Source organism: Cryptococcus neoformans, chromosome 1 (assembly GCF_000091045.1).
Source record: "Cryptococcus neoformans var. neoformans JEC21 chromosome 1, complete sequence".
NCBI lineage: Eukaryota > Fungi > Basidiomycota > Tremellomycetes > Tremellales > Cryptococcaceae > Cryptococcus > Cryptococcus deneoformans.
Window position 1 is genome coordinate 1,653,201 of NC_006670.1, and position 20,000 is coordinate 1,673,200.

The 20,000-nt window shown below is 47.8% G+C and overlaps 7 protein-coding genes across 7 annotated transcripts in view; 2 read left to right on the top strand and 5 right to left on the bottom strand.

Moving 5' to 3' along the window:
- CNA06120 (ER to Golgi transport-related protein, putative) overlaps window positions 1-273 on the bottom strand; it is a 1,015-nt gene extending 742 nt beyond the window's left edge. The window contains exon 1 of the mRNA XM_566966.2: window positions 94-273. Within this exon, the coding sequence (XP_566966.1) occupies window positions 94-245 (152 nt within the window). The 5' untranslated portion in view covers window positions 246-273. The remainder of the gene's footprint in view (window positions 1-93) is intronic.
- A 213-nt stretch (window positions 274-486) lies between these two features.
- On the top strand, window positions 487-5,282 carry CNA06130 (expressed protein). The gene is made up of 13 exons (XM_566967.2): window positions 487-770; window positions 819-1,182; window positions 1,221-1,910; window positions 1,965-2,675; window positions 2,729-2,907; window positions 2,969-3,093; window positions 3,142-3,344; window positions 3,395-3,492; window positions 3,547-3,714; window positions 3,769-4,115; window positions 4,174-4,317; window positions 4,367-4,464; window positions 4,519-5,282. The coding sequence occupies exons 1-13, from the start codon at window positions 562-564 to the stop codon at window positions 5,137-5,139; spliced, it is 3,957 nt and encodes a 1,318-aa protein (XP_566967.1). The 5' UTR covers window positions 487-561; the 3' UTR covers window positions 5,140-5,282.
- On the bottom strand, window positions 5,126-7,553 carry CNA06140 (hypothetical protein). Its single transcript, XM_567208.2, has 6 exons — window positions 7,501-7,553; window positions 7,194-7,458; window positions 6,967-7,155; window positions 6,793-6,928; window positions 6,019-6,744; window positions 5,126-5,963 (listed from the first exon to the last, which is right to left on the bottom strand). Exons 1-6 carry the CDS (start codon window positions 7,508-7,510, stop codon window positions 5,319-5,321), a joined length of 1,971 nt encoding a protein of 656 aa, XP_567208.1. The 5' UTR covers window positions 7,511-7,553; the 3' UTR covers window positions 5,126-5,318.
- Window positions 7,554-8,338: 785 nt separating this feature from the next.
- Window positions 8,339-13,719, bottom strand: CNA06150 (cytoplasm protein, putative). The gene is made up of 11 exons (XM_024656330.1): window positions 13,589-13,719; window positions 12,062-13,111; window positions 11,099-12,013; window positions 10,839-11,048; window positions 10,562-10,786; window positions 10,054-10,512; window positions 9,806-10,006; window positions 9,502-9,747; window positions 9,157-9,447; window positions 8,718-9,105; window positions 8,339-8,656 (listed from the first exon to the last, which is right to left on the bottom strand). Exons 2-11 carry the CDS (start codon window positions 13,007-13,009, stop codon window positions 8,625-8,627), a joined length of 3,915 nt encoding a protein of 1,304 aa, XP_024512077.1. The 5' UTR covers window positions 13,010-13,111; window positions 13,589-13,719; the 3' UTR covers window positions 8,339-8,624.
- Window positions 13,720-13,880: 161 nt separating this feature from the next.
- CNA06160 (conserved hypothetical protein) lies at window positions 13,881-16,683 on the bottom strand. Its single transcript, XM_024656331.1, has 7 exons — window positions 15,719-16,683; window positions 15,479-15,671; window positions 15,346-15,439; window positions 15,121-15,294; window positions 14,810-15,068; window positions 14,611-14,760; window positions 13,881-14,563 (listed from the first exon to the last, which is right to left on the bottom strand). Exons 1-7 carry the CDS (start codon window positions 16,608-16,610, stop codon window positions 14,250-14,252), a joined length of 2,076 nt encoding a protein of 691 aa, XP_024512078.1. The 5' UTR covers window positions 16,611-16,683; the 3' UTR covers window positions 13,881-14,249.
- A 219-nt stretch (window positions 16,684-16,902) lies between these two features.
- On the top strand, window positions 16,903-18,794 carry CNA06170 (cystathionine beta-synthase, putative). Its single transcript, XM_566968.2, has 9 exons — window positions 16,903-17,114; window positions 17,165-17,290; window positions 17,351-17,402; window positions 17,465-17,548; window positions 17,605-17,616; window positions 17,666-17,801; window positions 17,862-18,131; window positions 18,181-18,278; window positions 18,329-18,794. The coding sequence occupies exons 1-9, from the start codon at window positions 16,982-16,984 to the stop codon at window positions 18,612-18,614; spliced, it is 1,197 nt and encodes a 398-aa protein (XP_566968.1). The 5' UTR covers window positions 16,903-16,981; the 3' UTR covers window positions 18,615-18,794.
- Window positions 18,795-18,815: 21 nt separating this feature from the next.
- CNA06180 (GTPase, putative) overlaps window positions 18,816-20,000 on the bottom strand; it is a 3,005-nt gene continuing 1,820 nt past the window's right edge. The window contains exons 5-7 of the mRNA XM_024656332.1: window positions 19,915-20,000; window positions 19,811-19,858; window positions 18,816-19,752 (exon numbers count right to left, since the gene is read on the bottom strand). The exon at window positions 19,915-20,000 is cut by the window's right edge and continues 169 nt beyond it. Coding sequence (XP_024511972.1) covers window positions 19,385-19,752; window positions 19,811-19,858; window positions 19,915-20,000 — 502 coding nt within the window. The 3' untranslated portion in view covers window positions 18,816-19,384. The remainder of the gene's footprint in view (window positions 19,753-19,810; window positions 19,859-19,914) is intronic.

The following is a 20,000-nucleotide window of genomic DNA, read 5'->3' on the forward strand; positions in this document are numbered from 1 at the left end:
CCAGTATACTTCGTGAGAGGAGACAGGGCTACATCGCCCAGGTGCTGTTGGGTTGCAAGCACCTGTAGACGATTCTCAGATAGTATGACCCACACGTTGTAGCTGGCCCTCTTCAGGTACTCTTGCATGTCCCGGGGTCTTGAGACCCTCTGGTAGTCGAAGAACTCTCCCGGGTGTCTGATTTGTGTGTCCTTGAAGGACTTTGCGTAGTTCTGAACGTTGTTCAGGTGATTTACGAGGTCCATGATGGGCGGAAGAAGGAAGGAAATGTTAGATTTGCACCTTGTTGACGGTTATCTCTTTATAGGGGTTTCATCCTCAAGGGGGTGGGGGCCGCAGCGACGGCGATATCCGCCGCCCCCGACCCTGCTGACGTGGCATACTGTGGAAATGGTGACGCCACCACCACTTATCGACTCTAAATGCTCCCCTATATAAGCCTCCACACCGGTGGAGGTGACGAGCAAAGATTTCCGGCGGGCTCCCTTTTGTTGCCAGTCACGGTCAAGTGTACCATTACTTCCGCCTTCTACTCCCACTCCCTCTCCTCCTCCCTCCCCAATGACCGCCACAAGCAAGCCCCCCTACCTCCACTCCGCATCAGCTCTCATAAAAACTCTCAGGACCCCCGGAGACACCCCTGAACAAGCTGGCCTCACCAAGGTCCAAGTCGCCCTTAAGGCATGGTCAGCTACAGACCTGAATATCCCTCGAAAGGCCGAGATATTACGAGACTGGGTGCTTGAGGCGTGGACCAGGGCAAAGCCCGAGTAAGTTCTGCGTTATGCTATTTTCCCATTGGCTTATTATGGACGCAGCGACAAAAACAATGCTCTTGTACAGCTAGACTATCACAGTTTACTGCTTCAATTAGGTCATTTTGAAAAACTCGGAGTGCCTCCACCACTTCAGATACTCTCTTCTTTCTTCGCCACGCTGTCAAAATCGGATGATCCCAGATCGAAACTGGTCCTGTCAACTGCACCGGCATCCTTTAGTGTCCTTTTCAATCCCCAGGACTTGACTTATAAGGCCGAGAACTGGGTAGATGTCTGGACTAATATGCTTAAGTTGCTGTCGGGAGACTCTCTTCAAGAATATGAAGTGCAAGTATCTAATCTTGTAGATCTGGTGGCAGCTGGTATTCAACATAGCCAGGCATCGGGCACGAATCCCAAAAAGGTAAGCTAAGATCTATGGCCACAATCGCTGACATACAGAATGCCCAAACTGCGATAGGCTTCTTTGCGGACTACTGCCAGGCATATCTCGTTCATCCATCCCTTCGTTCGAGGCTTAACGATGGTCTCGTTGCTCTGCTCTTTCACCCTACCACGCTTCAGACGTCGGAACCATTTGGTTCCTTATTTGCAACGATAGAACCTAGCTTGGACCAAACCGCAACAGTCGAGGGCTGTCTTTTGGCTCTCCCTAGACTTTTCAACAGCCTTGTGTCCGTTTACCACCAAAACAACTTCGCGTTATTCACACAAGCGTCAAGCAGCAGGATCCCCCATGATGTCTTCGTGGCCTCGAAAGAGCGTGATGCTGTTCGAAGAACTCTTGAAAAGACAATGTCGTTTTTAGATAGCGTTGAATCCAAGCATTCGCGTATTGTCAACAAGGAGTCATCCTCATGGGTTGTTAAAACTTGGATTTGGCAAAGCCGGGTAGCTGTCTGGCAGGCGTTGGTTGAGTGGGGAGGGTACATGGAGCGCGAAGAACCTTGGGGACGAATGGTGGACGCGACTGCTAGGAGGGCCGAAGCCGTTCTGTCAACTTACGCTACCGATGGGTCTCTGGAGGCAAACGTCTTTTTGGGTACAATCCTCGAAACATTGGCGACACTTGAAAAACTTGACCATGACCAGGCTAACATTGGTCCAGATGTTGTGAGATGGTGCCTTGCTGTAAGTCGTTTTGGCGATCAGTATTAAGAGTCCCCCATTATTGACTCTTCACAGGCACCCTCCGATCAGCATACCGTTGCAACAAGAATCCTGTCTTCTCTACTTCGTTTCCATCAATTAACTCACACGATATCAGCCTTTTTCACTCTTCTGCTGACATCTTTGCGAGGTCTTTTCGACTCCTCTCTCCCCAAAGACATAACCCAACCCCTCTATCAACTCACTATCAAGGGTCCCCTTGTTACTAAACAGTTTCGAGAAGAGCTAGTGGCTGCCTTGCGCACCGCTAATCCTGGTAAGCGACGCAGTGCGCATTGGAATTTGGCATTTGGAGAGCTCGCTCGCGTCCTTCAAGAACATGTGGTCTCCGAGCCGGAGCCAGAGGCAAAGTCAAAAAAGAGAAAGGCTCCGCACGATCCGTCCTCAAGTTCCGCTGCCCTTGTCGGAATACATAGTCGTTTGCTTTCTAATTGTCTAGAAGCTGCACTTGAGACTACTTACGATGGGGAGCCGTCAAATGACGCCTTGAGCAATTCTTTGCCTTTCCTGGAAGACTGGTCCAACACCCCCCTAGAAATGTCAAAACTTCATAAGAAGGGCGGCAGTGACGTGGGTGTCGTCTGGCAAGTGGCAGTAATGGCAGCAGGTAGATTACGGGTAATTAGATGCGCGGAAAAGTTGTTGAGGAGACAGCTGGGGAAAGACGAAGATCTCTCTGAGGTTTTGGGACGGAGTACGTGCCCTGATGAGTTAAAGTTGGAGTTGGTGAGTCCAATATACTCACGCCACTTTTGATGGGTTCATAATAATCATTGTAGGTACGATTCATGTACCACCGCGGGGCCTTGCGTCTCCAAACTCACAAGGCACTGCCCGACTCCTTCTCATCTGAGTTTGATGCAGTGCTCTCACTTTTGGAGTCTGATTTGAAAGGTCAAGATGTTACTTCTAATGCACTCTGGCAAGTCGTCATAGAACAGGGTCTAGTGATAACTGAGTGGGTAACACTTTGTAATGAACACAAAGACGAAGCGAGAGACTGATCATTACTGAACAAGCTTGGGCGGTTCAGCCTCTCAAATGTCACGTTTGGCAAGTATATGTGTCAAGGCCTTGGCTTCATACCCCTTTATTCGCAATCTGTTTGCTTCCGCAGAACTCTGGGAGCTTCGTCGACTTCGTGGTAGGTGACTTCGGACATTTTCATTGAAGAAGACTAATTTCTTAATAGGTGCTTTCCAAGAAATCATCCTCCAGGTAGTTTCCTCCGATCCGGCGTCTCTGATCCCATTCCTCTCGGCTTGCCCTCCAGGTCATTTGGGTCGGAAAGCTCGTAACTCGGCAATTGAAGCACTCTACGCTCAGAAGAACTTAGAGCAATCTCTTGAGTGGTTGAGTCGAATGGCTGTGGAAAGCGAGAGTTTTGGACCCTTGGTGTGTATATCTGTCACTCAAAAAGATAATGGGCGCTTAAATCAAAAAAGACACAGAATGCAGATGTGCTTGTGAAACTTGCAAAAATCGCAGGGAAGCAGATTGAAGGGCGTTCGCCTGCTTTAGTCCTTTGGAAGAAGGCTATCAGGTAAGCGTTTCCCGTTAATTCGCTTTATCTTATATTTATCTAACAGATGGATAGCCACCTGTGTAGCTCGCCGTCACAGTACGAAGATCTTTTGATAAAAGTCCTAGAGCATTACCTCAAACTTATCAGGAAGGTGAAGAAAGGAAAGTCTGAAAATTCAGAGACCGATATCCAGGCCATTGCCGTTTTTTGTCGAGAAGCTATGGTTCATAAGTTTGAAAGGTGGGGCCTAGCGTCAGAAAAAAAGCAAGGGATATATACTGACAGTATCTTCAGCTTCCCAGACACCGTAGGAAAAGAGTTGACTGATCTCTCAGACAAAGTTGCTTCCTGTGTGCAACCTTTGCTAAATGGGCATGGCAGAGATCTCGCCCGCCTTGGTGCCATTGTCGAGGTGTATAATACTGTTATGGGCTTCAGCAACTGGGTTGGGGCGCCAGCAAAGCGCTCCGGTCTTGGCATGAAGCTTGCCGCCACAGTATTGATGGAGGGTCAAAGATGCAAAAATGAACTGGATGCCGAAAGGGCATCAAAGGCAATTTTGGAGGTAGTGGGCGAGGAGCCGAACAGTATCGAGGAAAAGCTAGCAGTGGTCATCATGTTCTACTTGACATTCCCTAAAGGTATGTCACCTCATGCTCTACTTCCTCAAAAAGAAAAGTAAAAACTAATTCGCATCAGCTGGGCTTGATGAGACGGTCCAAAGGGTCTTCCGCGGCAAAATCGAGGATGCTACTAAAACATGTATAAAGTTAGTTTCAGCCAAGTCATCGAGGCAGAATGCTGTAATGTCTGTCCTGAAAGTTGTGGCGACGTCTTGCACTAGTGAGTTCACTTCATCAAACTTGTTCCGTTTTGTACTTAATTGTTTCAGAACCCGAACTTGTGAGGCAGGCCTTGCATGAAGGTCTCCTTGCCGGCTCTGGAGATGATGACTCCGTTCGTTTTGTAAGAGCCATCGTTGAAGACAAGGTCAGCTTATCGTTGCGGTATCCTTGTTTGATTAGTATTGACGCTCGACATTAGGTCACTATGCTTCAAACAGACGACGTTCTTCTCATACTGTCAACTCTCTATCACGCCCTTTTCCTGTCTCTCTCTTCATCAACCTTTAATTGCATACTTGAAAGCATTACCATCATTAACCGCCGTCGACCCGAACTCATCTTTGCTACTCTTCCTCAACTTGTGCAGCTCATCTGTTACGTTTTCCCCAGATTTCAAGTCCCTCGTACGACCATGCTTTTTGGTCAACCTTCATCAACTACCAGCCTTGCCGAGGAGGATGCCAAGTCGTTTTCTAGATTGCTCGTATCACTTGCTCAAAGTAAGCCTGCGAAATCGAAGATTCACGAACCGAGTCCCTTGGCAAAGCATGTTCCAGCCATTCTCGTCGCTTACATCCGTGCATGTGCCGATCCTTCTCTTGGATTCACAACGGCAGTGAGGAAAGATCTCGAACCAGGACTGCATGCTCTTTGTAACTTGACTACTGCCGGTGGGCGAGCCAATGCTCGAGGAAGAGAAGGTGAAGGTCTTGGGACACCCTTTGGTCTAGGAGAAGGCCCTGGCGGCGATGGAGAGAAGGAACTTTGGGCCGAATTATGGCTCGGATGGAGCAAAGGAAGGTACATGGGTCAAGGGTAAAATGCATGCGTGATGTTTGTCATCATAAATCATACAGATAATAGTGTAGAAAAACAGAAAGAGCGTCTTAATTCGAAAAACCGGGGCACGAAACTGATTGGAGTGAGGGATATTATGAACATTTGAAATACGGATTACTCGATTGTCACTGTCTCGCTCATTTTTTGTATCACAGCGTGTCAACTACTTCTCGGCCCCAAACCAGCGAATAGCGTAGAGAGCATATCCTGTTGAGAAGTGTTGAGTTGCCCAGGCGGATACCTCTGAGCAGGCGGCGGCGCCATTTGCTGTTGAGGCTGAGGGCCAGGATACCCATGCACACCCATTCCCGAAGGCCTAGGCGGCCCTTGGTAGTAGTTGGGCATGGGCATATAGCCTGGCCCTGTCCCAGGTAGGGGACCATACCCTGGCCCGGGAGGAGGTCGCATGAACGGTGGGAAACCTGCAGGTACATCGGGGGGTAGAGAATCATACATGCCTGGCGGAGGGCGAGAAAAGTGTGGGGGAAGAGACATGTTTTGTGGAGGCATCTGTGATTGAGAAGCATATTGCCCACGCTGAGCTTGAGCCTGAGCCAAGAGTTGCAAAGGGTCAGTTGGTGCATGCTCTTGGTGCGGATGGTTGACAGGAGATGGATTGGTGTTTGAAGATGGGCCTACAGCGTAAAGCTGTTGAAGAAGAACGTTGGGATGAGGAGGGCGGAAGCCAGTATTCGACGTATACATGTTGTTAGTTGACATGGAAGAAGGGATCTCAACGTGAGGTGAATTAGGTTGATGGAAGTGTTGAGAAGGAGAACTATGTTCGAGCTTTGGTGTCGGTGACTTTGTTCGTGTCAGAAGGGTGCTTATATGACTATCATAAATGTAAACCACTTACCTTGGTTGATAACAGTCCCATCAACGCCGCTTTCCGTTGTTCAAGGGGGTTTTCTGGCACAGCCTGATTCTGAATAGGAGGCAATGGTTGCTGAGCTGGAACGGGAGCACTTTGGCTGGCACCTGTAAGATTTGAATCTTGATCTGCACCATTCCCGAAAAACTTGTGAAATCGACTAGAAAAGGCTGATTGGGGTGCTGACTGCGACGGCTCAGGTTCCTCTTGAGGCTCCCTCGTCTCAACCAAATAATTGTTGGCATTGATTTCCTTAATCTTGTGCTCTAGCGAGGTAGCCGCCGGAGCAGAGGACACGATCGCAGGGTCAGAAGCAAAGAAAGCAGGCAGAGGCGGCATGTTGCCCCTCCAGTCATTCGCATGCTTGGCCTTCATTGCACGCTTGTGAGCGGCAATCATATCTTCACCAGGGGTAAATTTGACGAGAGGATCATTGTCATTGGCAATAGCAGGATCTGCGGGCGCCATCGTATCGTTCATCCACTCGGGCTGCTCATCCTCATTATGCTGAGATGCTTGGTGCCAGTTGTGTCGGCGATCACGTTGGTGACTGTCTCGGTCACGCTGTTGATATGGACGATCATGGTCACGATTATCACGATCCCGTTGCTGATAGCCGTTTTCTCTAGGTTGCTTTTCCTTTCTCCAATCTTCAACGTTGTTATTACTGTTATTGCCGTGGTTATTATTGTTGCGCCTTTCTCTTTTCTGCTGCGGTACCGTCAGCAGCCGTCCGTACATTACAAACAATTAACCGACCTCGTCACCGCCCAAACGCAAGTTACTATTGCTTTTCACGTTGAATTTCCCCATCTGTCCGCTAAACCCCTTTTCACCAACATTGGGTGGTGCGAGATGTGGTGGCAGATCAAGTCCGTCCGGTAATCGTCGCAAACTCAATGGTCAGCTTAATTATCTGAATAATCAACTTACCCGATGTTTCGCGTCCCACGTGCATTGTTGTGCAGCCGGCTGCCACCACCAATTCCACCGCCGTACCCAAAGCCTTCCCCAAACCCATTTCCAACATTGTTGTTATTACGTCGCCCCGTTGAATGGCTAATGGAAGCTATGGCGGGGTCCTCAAAGTTGGAATCGCTTTGGTTGGGACGTGCAATTGTACTGCAACGTCAGCGGAATGCGCCATCATTACAACTTACCCAAACCAAGATTCGAGAGCGCCCATGGTCTCTGGAGGACCTCGGCCACGACAGTCTCTTCCTATAAGGAGCAGTTCTTTTCTAGTGTACGTGATAAGCGGTTTTTCAGATGAAGTACCATCATTGGCTGAATCCATGATTGGCTTTTGAGCAGAGGTCAGCTGATTTGGAGCGAGATCGGGTGAAAGAGGTGAGAACGGATTGAGGTTGGGATCTGAAGCGTGTGCCTTAGGGGAATGGGATAATGGGCGTGTCGGTGGTGATACTGGGAGGTGGTTAGTAGGGAAAGAGTGCAGAGCAAGCTCACGAGGGGTCATGGTTGGAAATAGTGGATGTTGAACGTTGCGAAGGAAGGAAGAAGAGCAGCAGCGGGCATGAACAGCATCGCGGAATCTAATCGTCCTAATCCAGCCCATAACAATTCACGACTTAATATTACAAGTGCATACTTAATTAACAGATGTTATTGGGGACTGCTGACAGAGAAGATTCCGGGGTGAAAACAATTGCCACGACTTATTAGTCTTATTATTAAGTAGTTGCAAATTGTTGCTTGCTTGGTCTTCTTCTTCTTCTTCTTCCTTCTTCTTCTTGAGTCTTTATCAGCTTTTTCTTCTTCTCCTCCTCCTCCTCCGCCGTCCTCTTCTTCTTCTTGGCTTCTTCTTCCGTCTCTTTTCTTACGTAGGAAGTAGATTTGCTTCCCATCTCCTTATTAGCTTGTTGTTGTTGTTCTAACTTGTTGTTGTTGTTCTAACTTGTTGTTGTTGTTCTAACAACTTGTTGTTGTTGTTCTAACAACTTGTTGTTGTTGTTGGTCGTGGTTTCGCGGCGGCCAGACGTGGAGGGCAATCTGGGAGGGCAGAACATGTACGACAGAGTCTGGTCGTTCGTTGACGAACCGACAATGCCACCTTTCAAATTTATTTCCTGTACAGTTGATTTGAACATCCCCGTTTGTCAACCATGAGGAGGACAGCATCGTACGAAGACCATGCAATTTGTACTGTACTCGTACTTGTGCTACGTATGTATGTAAATGAAGTACCGGTAGGCCTTGTCCACGCAAGTATATTGCTTGTATAGATTGACATTGCCGCAGGTTAACTAGACGTAAGGAACAGATCAAGTCTAAGTCACTTCATCAGACTGGTTGCATCTGCGCTTTTTCATGATTGACATGACAAATGATATTGAGAAGAAGGGTAGATGAGATAATGAGACATATAAGTACTATGTGAATAAGTGACACTGCTAAATTTGCCCTCTTGTCTTGGGTTGCACAAAAGCCTAATTACAATTGGTAGAACTGCTGGCAGAAGAGTCGTAGTCGAAAATCTCTGGGAATGAAACAAATGTCATTCAAGTGTCCAAAAAAAAAATTGCGGAGTCTGAAATAATTTGAAAAGATGTCAAAAGATGGTAGCTTGGTGGCTATTGATGAGATAATTGCATGTTGCCCATTGCTACGGCCAATCTGTCAGCCTTACAGTACTTTAGTTGCTCAGCGCCCAACCAACCACTTACTTTGAGCCACACCCTCAACGTCCACGCTTGCAGCACTACCATACCCTCCTCTGCCCGTCACGTTAGCCCTGATAGGATGAGGTCCTACATGAGGGAAATACGGCGCCGTTGCAGTGTTGGGACTGGAATTTGCAGCTGTGGGAGAAAGTGGGACAGATCCGAAGGCAGGAGGCCCGCCTGTCAGAGCTCGAGAGAAATTCAGCTGTGAGATATCGAGTGATTGATGCCTGTTTGATGATATACGTGGCCGGCTATGGGGGTGTAAATGAGTTGATAGAGATGAAGTATGCCCGGTTGACGCTTGCCGGATGCGGTGGTTGATGATTGGATCAGAGTCGCGTTTCTGATGATCGCTTTCAGTGCGGCTAGCGACTGGTGGCTGTTGAGACTGTAAAGGATTAATAGATTGATCTCGCAAATGCCAGATATTACCACTCACTATCGATCCAGGCCAGCGGTCTGTGCTTTTCCTTGGATCCTGATAGTTCAACGAGCTCACAAGTCCCAAATTGGATTCGTCGCCCAATCGAAACCCGTTCCCCGGAGCATTGAACAATGCCCTAACGTCCTCCGTAGCCACAACTGATGCGGCTGTCTGTTTGACCCGTCGATCGAGGTCTCCGTCAAATTCAGTACTATTTGTCGTCGAGAGGAGCTTGCTGTTGAAGTGGGAGAAGGCATCAGTGAAGGATTCTGGGCGTTTATTGACGTTTTTAGGGTATACTTGAATCTATGGATCACAAGACATCAGCGTACACGAGGCAGGCCTGAGGACATGACTTACATTATTCTGACTCAACCAATCCTCCAACGCATCTATCGCTGTTCCCAAGAAGTCCACATTGCTTCTCTGACACCTGAACTTGAAAATTGCTTCATTCCCCAGGCCCAATTTAGACGATGGAACAATGGCAATTTGGTGGTCTCTCTTGATACGCTCTGTGAAGAGGATAAAGTCCGCAGATGCCACAAGGCGCGAGAGTTCGGGATTGGGTGGCACCGGAAGGTCAGCTTCGAAAGGTACATGATCCTGGCGAGTACATAAGTCCAGACGGCTCGAAACGTGGGTTTTGGGGTGTAATGCTTACCAAGAGCATTGCTGCAGCAATATGCACTTGCGATTCAGGTCCGAAGATGGTGACGACGTCACTTGCAGTCTCTTTGTAAGGGAATCTAAATACAGAGTTTGTTTTAGTCTCGATGTCGTGGATAAATATGCCCTTTTCCCCTAGAAGAGTCCTGTGGTATCTACGAGGGATCGTCACACTCTCTACTGTGTAATCCTTATCCTGGCACGTTGTTAGCACCAACCCCTGCAAACTCGAACTGAACCAACCTTCTGGCTGACCAACTCCATGACCGCTTGTTTCAAACTTTCCAAATTAACCGCATTCTTTGCCGGCGTTCTCGCAACAACGTTATCCTCGTTATCTGTGTAGCCGCCAAGTGCCGCGAACTCTTCCGCATTTGAAAACTTGACATACACCCCATGCAGCTTCATGATCTTTTGGATATTCTTTCCACTAACGCCAATGATGCGCTTATGATAGCTTTCTGGCACATGGAAAGAAACTTCCGCGGGAAGTTCTTCCTGTAACATAGATAGCCCCTTCAGAGCGTCGCCATCCGTACCAGAGATATCTATCAGGAAGTTGTAATCATTGAACGTCTCAAATTTTATTTTGACGTTTGTAGTCTTCATGATCTTGTTGATTTTGCCATTCTTCTTGCCACTGATAAAGTCGCGGTGTTCGTTAGCAAGCTCAATCTGGAACCGAATCTCCCGATGGAAATTCTAAATAGGTCAACATGCCGTATGATTTCGTATAAGTTATTTCACTCACATGAACAATGTCCTGTTCCAGTACCATCATGACCGCTGTTTTGACTTGCTGCTCCAAGCCATGCATCTCAAAACAGTTTGATTTGAACACCACTTCCGCGCCTGAAGAGTGAGCTATGCGTTTGAGAATTGGCTGCATCTGCGCCGGGTTGAGAGTTGGTTGGGGCATGAAGACATCAAAGGCGATGGGCAACAGCCAGAAGGAGGCAACATAGAACTGGCAGGCCTACGCAATATATTGGCCTGATGATCTACCTAGAGTCAGAGAAAGAGCTTACCAAAGCCATGACGCCTCTAATTGTCCTTTCGATGTTGACTCGATGATCACCAAAGACGGTTATAAGGCTGGCCTGACTGCCTACAGAGGGGACTTGGATGTAAGTTCCATTATCGTTCATGATGGTCTTTACATCTTCAATCTTCTCAGTGAGAAGCCAATCAAGTTTTCTCGGTAAAATAGCCGTATCCCTCGATATCACCAGTTTGCACTATTCAACCCATCAGTGAAGGAAGTTCGCATTACAATGATTTTCTTTACCTTCTGCATCGCAATGTTCAACAACATATCGCGCGCTCTTTGCACCCCGAAAAATTCTCCCGTGATCCAGATCTGATTCGATTTGCCCAGCACACCTTGCTCTCCGCCATGGACACTCAATCCAGGGTGAGGCACGGTAATCTGGCCCATCGCAGGATCGATGCCCATTCCCATATTGATGTTATTTGGCATATCGAACGTCCCCATTTGAACATTAGAGACGAGAGGATTCTGCATCGGATGAAGGTTCTGGGGATGGGGAAAAGAAGGCTGGGAATGATGCGGGTGAATACCCATTTGGTTCATTCCTGGATGAGGAGAAGGGACATGAGGGGGCATGGGGGATCCGATTCTACTCCCAGGAATACTCTGGAACCCTGTATGATTGACAGACATCGGGATATGACCTTGATGCATCGGGTAGTGCATCCGCGGGCCATTATACGGCATTCCACGGGTGGTTGAGGGGTCGATATTGAGGGGTTGTGGTTGATACGGGTACTGAACATGTTGATGGGGATTATAGACGGGAGGCGCGTGGCGACCATGTGCATTATGTTGGTGATGATAGTTGCCGTTCATTCTGGGCAGGCCCAGGGGCCCACCACCGGCCCCATTCATATCCATACTGGGACAAGGCACACCATGGCTATGGGACATAGTACCTGTCATTGGCATTGCCATAGGTCCAGTCGGCTGCACCCCAACACCTGTCATATTCATTTGAACATGTCGATATCCTACACCTTGCTGAGAACCAGGTTGGGGAGAGTTAAGGACTCCAACAAGAGGCGTAGGAAAATAGATATTGGTAGCTGTTTCTTCTTGGATTTGTTGAATTGCGTTACGCTTGCGACCGGCGATGATGTTATGAAGTTTGTAATCGATGTCACATGATTCAGCATGAAGACCACTCTAAAGATAGGTCAGCAATATCGCAAAAGGGCCACAAAAGATGCGTACCATCTCATCCAACATCACCAGCAAGCAGATTTTCGCAATTTCAACGCTCTCCATTGAACCTGTGATTACAAGCTCGCACATGCGTTCGGTCTCCAGTCCTAGCGATCTAGTAACATATGGAGGGGTTACAGATGATGCGCAGGTTTCCTCTTCGCCATTGGGTTTTGCGTCAGGCACGTCCGTTGCAATGTCTGTCGACTTGGATTCAGCCTCGCCTTTCACCTCAGTACTTCTGACTCCTTCACCATTCGCAGTCGCTAGTACAGTAGGCCCGCCGCCAGCGGAAACTTCGATACCAATGACAGATACCTGTGCCTTGCATTCCGAAGCAATTTTCTCCAGCCTTCCGGCCACATCCGCTTTGAGCGCACTGACGCTTGCGGCTGGTGAGTCTAGGATTTCTGAACAAGGAACTTTCAATGTTATTCGATTACCTTGCGGTGTTTCACGAAGGATAGCACCACGAGCAGCCATAACGGGCTGGTAGCCTCCCGAAAGATGGAAGTTCCAAACCTTGGTTGCAGGAACAGGGGTACCTCCACTCGTCATCGACGGTTCAGATGAACCAGACCTTGATTCCCCATCAATACTTTCTCGAGTCACGGTCACCAAACATCCTTCGCGAGTGGTAATATCAAGGGCAAGCTTCTGCACAGTCTCCCAGTCTTTCTCTATCTGTGGAGGGGTCGCAACGACCGCGGAAGAAGATTTAGCAGTGGTCGAAGAAGTCGAGATGGCAGAGGTCAGGGACAATTTGGGAACAGTTTCCGATGACGGATCAGCGCCATTATTAAAGACGTTGTTTGTTGTAATACTGGCGATGCCTGGTCCAGGTCCCGGACCAGTTGTTAATACTGGAGTGGACAGGGGGATTTTGGGCGACCCATTAGATTGGTGGGATTTTGATCGGGGGTTAGGATAAGTGAATGATGTCGTATAAAGGTCCATAGTCGAGTTAGTTTCTTGGTTATATGAAATTGAGTTCGTAATACAAATGACAGGTGGGATGAAGGTATATGTGACGAGTGTCGATTATGTGGTTATCAAGTCCTATAATGAAGATCAATGGTATCAGCCAGTTTCTTTCAGATTCAATCAGACGGATGTGATGAGCGATTATCTTTGGGGCATTATATCCTCGTGCGGGAGAGACGACATTATATCCGGGAGCACAGCGGAACCCAATTTCACAGGCTATGTTGTCGCACAACCTCTCTTTAACGCAAAAGGAAACAAGCGGTATGGCACGAAATGCTTTTCGACGCTTTTTCCTTTGTCTCTTCCCGCGGAGACGACCTGCTAGGGAACTGAGAAGCCTTCTGCTCCGTCATTAATTAAGCCAAGGGTGGAAAGAAAGACCCTGTCGAGGCTCAGAAAGACTTTCCGGCGATGATCAAATTATAGTACGCTTCCGCTACAGCGTAAAACGACAACTCTCTTGATTCTTTATTTCACAGAATTGGTTGCTTTGGCAGGCCAGACACGAGAATATTGAATCCAGTATTGGAAGATGGCATAGGGACTTACCAAGGTATATCCAGCAAGGACCTCTTCGAGTCTCTACCTGCAAAGTGGTCTCGGCTGAGAATGGGGTATTGGTATCGTCAACAAGATGAGTGTGCTAGAGTTGTTACAGGAAGTATAGAGAATGTGTAAGGAGATAAATTGAACAGCCTGCATATCATCTCTGGGAGCTGGATTTCGCTTCTCCACTACTGGGTGCAGAGCGGGAATTGGAACGCGAGCCTAAGACAATTAGGGATTGATTAGGTAAGCACAGGACGCGTTCAATTAAGCGCGCCGCGTCATATAGAGTTGAAGACAATGCATGCTGATAACGTGAATGACTACAGAGTACGTACATGCTAATTATTGTAATGGAACATCAACAGTAATAATGATCGTGAATCATAGAACATGGAGTAGGGAAACAAACTGATAGATCGCCCAGGCATCCCCAAAAGGTTTATCTTCGAAATGCTGTTGATCTCCGCCATGAATACAAAACCGATACTAATAAATAATGGCTCTTTTACCTAGTTATACCTGGGTGGGCTGGAGGGTTCTTTCAGTATTCTCAAACCCCAAACCTTTCTCAGACTAATCTCTCTCCGATCACTCCCTCAGAACTGACATCATGGAGAAATATTATCTCCCGTTTCAAACCTTACAAGGAATCTCCACGGGGTCACCAACATTCCATTTCACGCGTGCTCGACAAAACTTCCTCGTTGTCAGATTCATCCCATTCACCATCCCTCCCAGCCACAAATGGGTGTCTCAGAGCTTGTGCTGCAGTAAGCCGCTTGGTACAGTCCAAACGAAGAAGCTTTGTGACCAAATCAAGAGCATCATCAATGGCTTCGATGTGTTTCTTCGCTTCTTCTGGCGTAGGACTAGAGCTGTGAGGAGTGTAAAGATGTGGATTGAGCGTAAGGATTAATTCGGTCAAAGAAGAAGGGGGGTCGTCGAGTGTCGGCACATTTGATATTATAGTACGGTCTATGCCTTGTCAGAGGAGGCACCACTGTATCAATAAGTTACCTTACTATGCAATAAGGCACACCGCTCCATGGCTGTTTTTCCGAATATTGCAGCGATCTCCATCAAAGCTTCAATATCGTCGCTTGAATTAAACGCCGGGAATTTTTGCGTCAGTATAGAGAAAAGTATGATACCAGCCGACCATACATCGACCGCTGACTTTCATCAGCTTTGCTGTTCGTAAAAAGATGTTTTGACACTTACCGACAGTCTGATCCGGACACTTTAGCAACACTTCAGGTGCTCTAAAACCTCTTGTTCCGGCCCTATTTGTCCTAATCGCGGGTCTTTTGTCTTCATGGGGAAACCCCACTCTTCCTTCACCTAATTTGGAGCGTTTGCGCGCATCATACACAGCTTGTTCGACAACAGAAGTATCGGGTGTTTTGATCTTGAAGCCCTGCAGAGAAGTGGATGTGGCGGGTGCGTGTTGGCATGTGGCTTCCTGTGGTGGGCAATAGCGCTACATAGGGTCAGCCAGCCTTCAGGTATCCACTACACGGAATGAGACTCACTTCGGCAAGACCAAAATCTACAAGGACGCCAGTTTCGTTCTCATAATCATACAAGAAGTTTGCAGGTTTCACATCACGATGAATAACACCTCTCTGGTGTATGTCTTTAAGGGACTGGAAGAGATCACGCATATATGACCTCATGTGACGCGGGTCCATGTGTTTGAAGAAATGCTTCAATTAGAGTTCAGCGTTGCCCATACGTTTCTTAACAAGCAGGCGCACCCTAAAATCGTCGCACTGATGATATGGAAGGACAATAATAACCTGATCTTCCTCACGGAACGCAGTGATTAGTTGCGAGACATTGCGACAGCCCCTATTCGCTATCAGCATGACCTATTTAAGTATAGCTTACCTCAACTCTTCTAAGATAGCCAGCTCATTTTCTATTCTGATTGCGCTACTTGTGACCAAGATCTTCTTCAATGCAACTCGGACTGCGCGCTTATCGGACGTTTGGTTGGTCCCATCTTTGTGGCCGAGCCAATACTCGTTTGAATGAAGGTGGTGCAAGGAGTCATAGGCGAGGTATACCGAAGAAAACGTCCCTTATGCAAATGTCAGCGTGATTTATAGGAAAACTCTGCAGACCCACCTTCCCCTAATCGGTCAACCACTTTATAAGGAATCCCATGGATGCTTCCATCTCTTAACAGACTCAGACTGTTGGTAAAATCCCTGATATCCTTTTTGACAGCTGTTCTCTGCAATACAGGCCTGTGGTCCATCTCAAAGTCCTCCGTGTCCCCGGAATGGTAGCTTTCGTCTGAATACGGATCTTCCGCTTCATCCTCTTCATCCCACTCAGCTTCCAGAGGAAATTCAGAGACATCCATTTCTGTGAAAGAACGCTTTTTCTGCTTTTCAAGGACCTCGGTCATGCGATCGAGTTTACTACCCTCAGCAGCTGAAGCGGTGAAAGGGTCGTATAGAGATGATGAGCGGCGTTTATGGGATGGAACATCGGTAGGAGGGGGCATAATGACATGATCCTTGGTCGTGTATCGTTGGGTTGATGTACTCGTCGCTTCCGGCATGAATAGGTCCTGTTCTGCTCGGGTGGAGTCATCCCTATGCGCATGTAGTCTGACGTCGCCAGACAGATTTTGACTTGTAGGTCCGTCTGTCTCCACCGTTCCTTCCATTTCCTCATTTTGTAGAACTGTTGTCTTTTCCGAAAAAAGCACGCTTTCTGCTTCACTCGTGTTAACGTCAATGGACCCTATAGTAAGATGCGCGTTAGGACATGCCTCGCCCTGTTCATCTGCTGGCTCTCCCAGCTCTTCCATGCCCTTCATAGGAGTCACAGTGGTTGCTCGAGGAGTGGAATACCCGTCACCAGCAATAATTGGAGTACCTTCTCTGACGCGTTTGGCTGAACGCGCGGAGGAAGGTTTGCTGGGAGAAGCGGTCGCGAGACGCTTGGCCGCTGCACGAGTCAAAGGCGGTTGCGAAGTAAAAGGGTCGAGAATGGGCTCCTCTGCCATTGTGTAGAAGGGAAAGGAGGTGGGGGCGAGTAGATGAGGGATGAGGCGTTTTTGAACGAGTATTTCTGCGTGAGTCCCGAAGAAAACAGTTGGTTGCACAACTTCTTCCGTTGTGTCGCAGAGGAAAGCAGGCACGCGTCTGTGCAGTACTTCCTACAGTTACGTAACTGCGCTGTTTTGCCACTCGGGCGGATCTCAGGTGGAGGTTGACCACCAGGTGACGCACGAGGAACGACAACAGCGATCACGAGCTTCGTTCACGGCGGATCGCGGTTATGAGTGCACCGCTCACACCCTCCTCCTTTGTCCATATAACAGTCCGCTCCTCTTTGCAGAGTTTGGCACTATTGCTATCTTTGTTCTTCTCCATAATGAGCAACAGCGCCACTCAACCTCAACATCACTGGCACGGAGTCCTCTCCTCGGCCCTAGACGCCGTAGGCCACACTCCGCTGATCCGTTTGGATCGTATTGCGGCTGAAGAAGGATTCAAGTGTAATCTCTGTAAGTGATCTCTCTAGCTCTATAGATATGTTATCTGATGTTCATGTCAGTGGGAAAATGTGAATTTTTCTCGGCTGGTGGATCCGTCAAGGACCGTATAGCAAAACGGATGATAGAGCACGCAGAGAAATCGGGACAACTTATTCCAGGAAAGAGTATCGTAATTGAGCCGACTAGTAAGCTGCTCCTGCTCCCTTCTTGATTGCTCATTGTTACTCATCGTTGCTTTCTGGCAGGTGGAAACACAGGTATCGGCTTGGCCTTGGCATGCGCACTAAAAGGATATAAGTGAGTCTATCCAGGCTTTCTTCGAGTATGAACGGTAATAATGACTAAACATTATCACCCAGGTGTATCATCACGCTCCCAGCAAAGATGAGCTTGGAGAAGGAAGTAATGTTGAAAGCGCTGGGCGCAGAAATAGTTCGCACACCGTAAGCCCCTATTTGCTTTTGTCTCTCATCATGCACGACACTGACACAACATTCAGCACTGAGGCGGCGTAAGGCAGCACTCAATACCTAAAGTTCATGTACTGATTACATTTTTAGGTTTGACAGTCCAGAGAGCCATATAGGAGTGGCTCGGACCCTTCAACAAGCTATCCCTGACTCAGTCATCCTTGATCAGTATTCCAACCCAAACAACCCTCTTTCTCATTACTTTGGAACCTATGAGGAAATCATGGTAAGCCCATGATGTCATTATATCGCAGTATAGTGTATTTTTTGCCCTAACGGTCTGCAGTATGCCTTAGAAACTTCGAACTTGCCTAGGAAAGATATGACTCTTCTCGTTGCTGGGGCAGGCACGGGTGGAACTATTACCGGCTTAGCACGCGCTATACGAGACTCGGAAGCTCATGTTTACCCTTCTGGCAGCGACTGCAGCAATCCTATAAATGGCAAATCCAATGGATTCAAGGCATCAAGGACCCTGATTTTGGCTGTTGACCCAGTCGGTTCTATCCTTGGCGGCGGCGAGCCAGGCAACTACGAAGTTGAAGGAATTGGCTACGTAGATATACACCATAGCAGATAATCTTCCATAAACTGACTTGGAGAAGGATTTCTTTCCAGATGTTCTTGATCGTGAACCTCAGCTCATCGACGAATGGTTAAAAACCACGGACGATGAGTCCTTCGAAGCTACAAAACGCTTAATGTGAGACTCTTGTCCATCCCATGTTAACACTGTTGCTCACCGATCTACAGAAAAAGAGAAGGGCTCTTCGTCGGAGGCTCTTCGGGCTCGGCCTTTGCTGGAGCTCTGTATTACCTTCAATCACCTGCAGGCCGTCATATTGCTGAAGACCCCGAGGCGAATGTTGTCATTCTTTTCCCTGATGGCGTGAGGAACTATATGAGCAAGCCATGGTTTTTGACAGAGAATAATGCCCGAGAAGGCCAAGAGTTGCGCGCGAAGATTAAAGATGTGATTGGAAGGGATCTGGGAGATGTTCATGGAGGAAGAGCAACCAATAACGTCAACAAACATTGAACTTTTAGAGCATTTATTCATGCGAGGGTATCTTCCATTTCGTTTCAATTTTGATGTATATTCTGTTGCTATATCGATTATTTTATCAGTACTTTGTAGTGTTCATTTACTGTCTTTCACCATTTTCTTATTATCTCCTCTCATGACTCCATGATGTGGCATCCATATGCATTTCCCTCCGAAAACAACGATCTATGATTGCAGAGATATTATTCGCTGCATGTTACTTACAAGACGCTCACTGCGTGTATGCCAGACAGGCGAGGTCCGCCTTCATTGGGGAGAGAGAGAATGAACGCTCCTGTGTTATTATGTCATGCCCAAGCCCAACTGCCCTCATCCTCATTCGCTACTGCGACCATCATTGTCACTACTGCTTCTCCATGAATTGTTTGACAGCGGCATCTTCATCAGCACAACAAAGTTTCCTCAAACCATTACACCTTAGTTGTTCGTTGGCAATGGCTGGTTGATGGGATTGTGAATATCCGCGTCATCGTTGTTCAGCACCAGGTTAATTTTGCGCTTAAAATGATATCGATCTCTTCTGAGTGTTTTTTTTTCTTAAATGCCTTGTCACGAAGTCCAATAAAGCGAAGCCAATCTCCACTAATGAGTCATATGGGAAAAGCAGAGCGAGGAGGTCTAAATCCCTAATTCATCCCACAGCCATGAGGGCGATCTTAAGAGCAAAGTTTTCATCTCATCAGTGATGCCATCTTAGCTGTTATACACAGCAGGCTACGTGGTTATAGGGCATCAACAGCCTTCTACTCGTTTGCGTCGCCGATATCTTCATCCTCAGATCCTTCTTCCTCATTATCACTCACTTCCAGAGCCGCGAAAAACCCTCCAATCTGCTTGACATTGGAGCTTGTAGCCTCCTCTCCACTTTGCTGGCTCTCGACCTCTTCCGCCTCTACCTCTTCATTTGCCCTCTGGTCAGCAAATTCTGACTCCTCACTGATAAACCCCTCATCATCGTCGTTCCTTTCATCCCAGCTTGCCCCTGCCGTATCTCCCTCTTCTACTCCTTCAGGGTCATCGTCTCCCAGCCATATTCCCATGTCTGTTTTTCCAGTCATTCCAGGCGGGTAAAAGCCCCACTTCACTTTACCATCCGCAAGAGCACGCATCACTGCAAGTGAATTTGTAAGCTCTCGTAACACTGAAGAGAGTACGAAAAAGAGGCTCACTTCCGTTCGCGGCCCGATTTATATCGGGTCTTCCCCCTTTCGCGGTCACTACATTGTATCAGCCTGACTTCGTATTTCCTCGTGTCCAGATGATGGTAACCTACTAAAGCCTTTATCCAATGCTCTTGCTTCCAGTACCCCTCCAACAGTCCACCTAACTCCCCTGCGTTCCTCCTCTTCCCTTTGTTTG